The 6000-nt window shown below is 48.2% G+C and overlaps 1 protein-coding gene across 1 annotated transcript in view; it reads right to left on the minus strand.

Moving 5' to 3' along the window:
• The window catches only part of OPN4 (opsin 4), a 54540-nt gene extending 50489 nt beyond the window's left edge, over positions 1 to 4051 (minus strand). The window contains 2 exon segments of the mRNA XM_061634582.1: positions 2699 to 2851; positions 3788 to 4051. Of these exon segments, the coding sequence (XP_061490566.1) occupies positions 2699 to 2851; positions 3788 to 4051 (417 nt within the window).
• Positions 4052 to 6000: the final 1949 nt, after the last annotated feature.

The raw sequence follows: 6000 nt of genomic DNA on the forward strand, positions 1-6000 counted from the left end.
AACAGATCCCCCTGCTAGGCAACTACCAGTCACGTCCTAATACTAGTATTCCCAGAGACTCTGAATACTGGTATTGTTATTCTCTTCACCGCTGCCACCATTTGTTACAGTTTCCCTTCAGCCTTGGTCATTACCTTACCCTCCCTTCTGGTCTGTGAAACCCCAGCCAAGGATCAGGCCTTTGGTAAACCAAATCAAGTATTTATTAAAGATAACAAAGCTAACAAGATTAACAAGATTTCTTCTTAAGGCACATAAGCATATGGTTTTACTCAATACTAATCCGAACTCCACCTCCCTCCTTCTCCACTCTCTCCTGTCAAACAACTCTCTAAACCCCACCAAGCAACCCACTCAGTTCTCTTCTCCCCCCCAGATTCCACTCTCACTCTTCCTTTTATACGTTCAGCCATTTTAAACACTCAGCCAATCATCTAGCATTCTACTGCCCATTCACTCCCCCTCCTCTTTCACTACTTACCATATATCTTCTAAACAACCAACACTTACCATATATACATTAATATAGGAACATCACTGTTGGCAAGTAAAGGGTTCCTGAGAGTATTTTTTCCATGGCAGAGTTACAAGGCCAAGACGCTCAGAGTCCATGCAGATCTCAAGGACAAGTATCCAAGGCAACCAGCTGGCCTTATCTATAAGACTTGGCAGATCTGGCCAGTTGGTGTGGGGGCAAGAGAAAGGAGAAAAGCGCTTGTATAGAGAGAGAGCTTGTACTGTATTCTAAAAACCTCTAATGTCAGTAAAAGTGACTCTTAAAACCTATGTCTTGTCTGGGGGGCGTGTCTTTCAGAGCAGTCTCTGACAGGGCAGTCTCTGACATTTCAGGTTGTGATCCAGTGGGGGGGCAGGGAACTGAGCACACTGTGAACTCTCCTTGCAACTCATCCCCTCCCTCAGCTCATTGCCCCAGTCCTCAAAGTCAGTATCACCCTCATCGATGTCTCCCCTCCCATCCTGGGTTGCAATACCACTACCTCTCCCATACTGAATTTCCCTGCACCCTGGGGGTTTGGGCTTGTCCAGGTAAGCTACATGGAACTCTGTCAACAAATCTGGCATGTTGGTCACCGCCTCTCATGACCTTTCCTCTGGACTGAACCCCAACCAATGGATCAGTCACTGCAACTTGCCCTGGCGCTGGTGGGAATCCAAAATCTGCTCCACTTCGAACTCCCCCTGCTATCGATTAGTATAGGTGGAGACGAAGCTTCGAGTGTTCGATGGGGGTCTGGTGGCTGTTCTGGAGTTCGCAGGGAGCAATGAAAGATGGGATGGATATTTAAAGTAGCAGGAAGATGTAGACAAAACACCACTGGGTTGATCTGGGCCTCCACCCTAAAGGGTCCCAGTCTCCAAGCCTGCAGTTTCTGATTGGGAACTCATGTGGGCAGATATCATGTGGAGAGCCACACTTTGTCACCAACCTGTATCTCTGAGCCAGGCTGGTGGTGTAGATCTGCCACCCATTTGTAGTTGGCTTTTGCCTGCAAAAGTTACTCTTGCAGCAACTGCTGCATTGTCTGCAATTCTTGCACGGACTCTGCATCCGCTGGGACAGCCGGATTAGAGCTGGGGTTGGTGAAAGTCCATGGGTGGTATCCAAAATTGGCAAAGAATAGTGACTGCTGTGATGGAAAATTCTGTAGTTTGTTGGACTGGGGGTCCTTGAGTAAAATTGAAGAACACAGGTTTGCAGCAAAAAGGTAGGCCTTTATTAGATTACAAGCATATGCTTGGTCAGTCTCGCTCATAGTGAGTGGAGAACTGCAACATGGCACCGGTTGCCTGGGGTTTTTATATATTTCAGGACAAAGACTTTAGCATCTACCAATCAGGAGTTAACACATCAGTATCACACAGGATGACATAGGCATTACAGTATTGCACAGGTATTTGCATAGGCATTGCGTAGGTACTTGCATAAGTACTGTACTTCCTGCATCATATTCTAGTGAATTTGGCAATGCCGTACTTCAGATGAAAGTACAATTTCACAGTGAGCTAAGCACTCCAGCTAATGAGCTAAGCATTTTAGCTACTGCAATTCTTTCTACGTCTTAGAGATACTGAGATGTTCAGCACAATGTTCTATGTTATCTTATCTATTAGAGTTGAAGCTATGCCAAACATACCAGCACATAGAGAAAAAGACAGCTCTAAAGAGAAAAGGATTCTGGCTGGTTACTAAACTTATTAAAATATTATAAAACTTTATAGCTTTATAAAAGTGTTTTTGCTTATTGTTTGTATATAATAATTTCTCCATCAGCTGAGTCAAGGCGTGCACAGAATTATTATAGGCGAACTCAGCCAGAGGCAGTAAGGACACCCAGTTGTCTTGCTGGTAGTTTACATAGCAGCGGAGATACTGTTCCAAGGTAGCATTCATTGACTCTGACTGTCCATCTGTCTGGGGGTGGTGTGCAGATGACAGCCTTAGCTCAGACTGAAGCAATTGCCATAACGCACACCAGAATCGAGCTGTGAACTGGGTTCCCCAGTCCAAAATCAAACTGGTGGGGAGTCCATGGAGCCGAAAAATATGCTGTACAAATAGAGTTGGCAGCCCAGCACAGGGGATGAAGTGAGCCATTTTGCTGAAAGCATCTACAACTACCAAAACAGTTGTCTTCCCATGGGAAGTGGGTAGGTCTGTGATAAAGTCTAGAGTTACCATTTGCCAGGCTCCTTTGCGCATGGGAAGAGACTCCAGCAAATCCACGGGTCGCCCCAGTGCGTGTTTTGCCCTCATGCACGTTGGGCACAATTGGATATACCTCTCTACATCATGCTTAACCCTTGACCACCAAAAGTCCGATGTGACCACCTGCAAAGTTTTAAAAAACCCCAAAATGTCCAGCAGTGGGGGTATCATGACACTGGCAGAGGACTTTGGCTGGCAGCTCACCTGGAGACATGTACAGGGTCTCATAGTGATAGAGCATCCCTCCTCTTCAAGAGAATCCTGATGCACAGCCCTGAACTGCTTGTTCCAGCTCTCGCACCTAGTCCTGAGCGTACGGATCTTGCTCTTGGGCTCTGCGCAAGTCCTTATACCAAGAATCAGGGCAACTGGCAGCAACCATCTTTTCTAAAGGAATGATGTGACGTAGTTGTGTAGTGGGTTGGTTTTCCTTGTACTCCGGCTTGTGGGACAAAGCATCAGCCCAGTCGTTCTGTTCCTGGGCAATGTAGTTAATATGGAAGTGGAATCTGGTGAAGAACTGCCACCAAAGCACATGCCACTGATTCAATTTCCAAGCTGTCTGAAGGCTCTCCAGGTTTCGATGGTCAGCGTGAACTTCCACTTCATGTCGTGCCCGCTTCAAGAGATGACGCTAGGTCTCAAATGCATCACAAATGGCCAGTAGTTCTTTCTCCCACACTGTGTAATTGTGCTCACCGCTTGCCAGCTTTCTGGAGAAGTACGTGCAGGGTCGCAAACCCCCGCCTTTCAGGGCTGGCTGTAATAGCACCACTCTGATGGCTACATCTGCTGCATGACTTTCCACAATGAAAGGTTGCTGGGGGTCTGCGTGCTGGAGGATGGGCTCTGAGGAAAACATCTGCTTCAGCTCCTCAAACACTTGCTGCGCTGAGTCAGTCCAATGAAAGGGGCCTGATTCTTTCAGACAGTCAGTAAGGAGAGCAGTCTTGTTGGAGAAGGCTGTAATGAAGCACTGGTAGTAATTAGCAACCCCCCCCCAAAATGCTGGAGGTCCTTCTTGGTTTTGGGGGGGTGCCAAAAGAGCACACAGTGCACCTTCTCCAGGTCCATCTCAACTCCTGTGGGAGAGATGTAGTATCCCAGGAAATCCAAAGTGGTCAGGTCACACCTGCACTTCTCCAGCTTGGCTTTCTGAGTCTGCAGCATCACCTTCACATGCGCCTTGCGTTGTTCAAGGGAGTCAGAGTAAATAAGGATGTCATCTAAATAGGCTATCATGAAGCAATCCAAATAGTCCTGAAAAATGTCATTCATGAAATTTTGGAAGGCAGCTGGAGCATTCGACAAGCCAAACGGCATGACCAGGTATTCAAAGTGTCCATAACATGTCTTGAAGGCAGTTTTCCAATCATCCCCCTCCTTGAATCTGACCAAATTGTAAACTCCGCATAAATCCAGTTTGGTGTAGATTTTTGCCAAATGTAGGCTCTCTAGCATCTCATTGATCAGAGGTATCTGTTGGGGATAGTAATCCTGTTTAGCTCCCTGTAATCCTGGCAAGGATGCAGCTCACTGTTTTTCTTCTTGACAAACAGCCACGGGGCACTGGCAGGGGACTTGGATGGCCATATAAACCCTTGCTGAAAGTTAGTGTCCAGGAACTCCCTCAGTGCCACCAGCTCCGGCTCTGACAGGGAGTAGATGCACCCTGAAGGGATGCTAGCCCCCAGCATTAAGTCTATGGTGCAGTCATAAGGGGGGGGGAGCTGGTCAGCTTCCTTTTTATCAAACACATCTTTAAAGTCCTGATACTTTTCTGGCAGACGTGCCTCCTTGGGCAGGGATGTAGCTGCCAGCGTTACTGGGGGAGATTTTGTGGGAGGCTGGCAGTGCTGCTCATAATAGTCCAACTGAAGTGTCACTGTAGCTCTTTCCAAGAGATAACAGAATCATGCTGAGCCAGCCAGGTAATGCCTAGCACCACAGGGAAGTGGGGCAGGTCAGCTAGATAGAAGAACATCCTTTCCACGTGCCTGGGCACTTCCACCCTCAATGGTATAGTGGCCCTGGTGACTGCTCCAGAGTTCAGTGGCCAACCGTCTATGGTCTCCACAGACAGTGGTGACTCAAGCTCCATGATTGGCATGTTGTGATTTTTTGCAAAGTCCAAGTCCATAAAGTTGCTAGATGTGCTGGAATCCACCATAGTGAACACCTGGGCCTCTTCTCCTGCAGGCAAGCCACAGCGAACTGGCGAATGTAAGGTGGACTTCAGCAGGAAAGGCTTAACTTGAGGTCGCTGACTTGCAGTTGATCCCAGTTCTTGGACCTCTACAAGGGCTAGGATTTAGAGTTTTCCTGCACCAGAGCCTCTGACTTAGCTGGACAGGACTTAGCCAGATGTCCAGACTTCTCGCAGTATAAGCACAGCCCCTCTTTTTGATGCTTCTCCTTCTCTGCCTCTGTCAGGTATGGCCATGCTTCCCTGGTCTGCATGGGTTCCACCCCCGGAGGCAATGAGGTTCCCACACCAGGAAGAATGTGGATGCAGGGCAGCGGTTCGGGGACCAGGGATTGAGCTGACTCAGCCTTGCACTCCTGATGGTGACCTTCAAGTCAGCTGTCTATCTGCAGGCACAATTGGACCAGCTCTGCAAAAGTGCTCGGCCACAGGGCTCATGCCAACTCATCCAGAACCTCTGTGCTAAGTCCCTGGTGGTACAAATGCATTAATCCAAAGTCATTAAAGTCAGTTTCTTGGGCCAGGATGTGAAAGGCATTAGTATAAGTCCCAACTGAGTTTTTCCCCTGCTTCAGGTTCCCCAGTTGACGGGACATGGTTTCTTTCCACTGGGAGTCTTGAAGGGTCTCGGCCATGGCATTAACAAAAGCGGTATACTGGGTCAAGGCAAGATCATTCCAGAGCAACAATGGCGTAGCCCACTGGGCAGCTTCTCCCTCCAGGAGACTGATGATGACTGCCACCTTCACATCGTTGTTGGGGTATTCTGACGGTCACACCCACATGTAAAGCTCACACTGGGGTAGGAATGTGAAGAATTGCTCTACTCTCCCTCCATAGCAGGCTGGCATTCCCACAGGACACTTGATTCAGGGTGCTGGCTGGGGCTGGGCATATTGCTGCATGGGGATTCCCTGGGTCACTAGCTGAGTCATTTGGAGGCACAAGGCTTGATTCTCAGCTTGCAGAGACTGAGTTTCAGTTCAAAGGCTCTGAACTTCAGTTAACAAGGTTTCCAGGGCTCTATGAAGGTCCTCCCCTGCTCAACTGCTAGCTTCCATTTCGT

Source organism: Rhineura floridana, chromosome 7 (assembly GCF_030035675.1).
Source record: "Rhineura floridana isolate rRhiFlo1 chromosome 7, rRhiFlo1.hap2, whole genome shotgun sequence".
NCBI classification, from domain to species: Eukaryota; Metazoa; Chordata; class Lepidosauria; order Squamata; family Rhineuridae; genus Rhineura; species Rhineura floridana.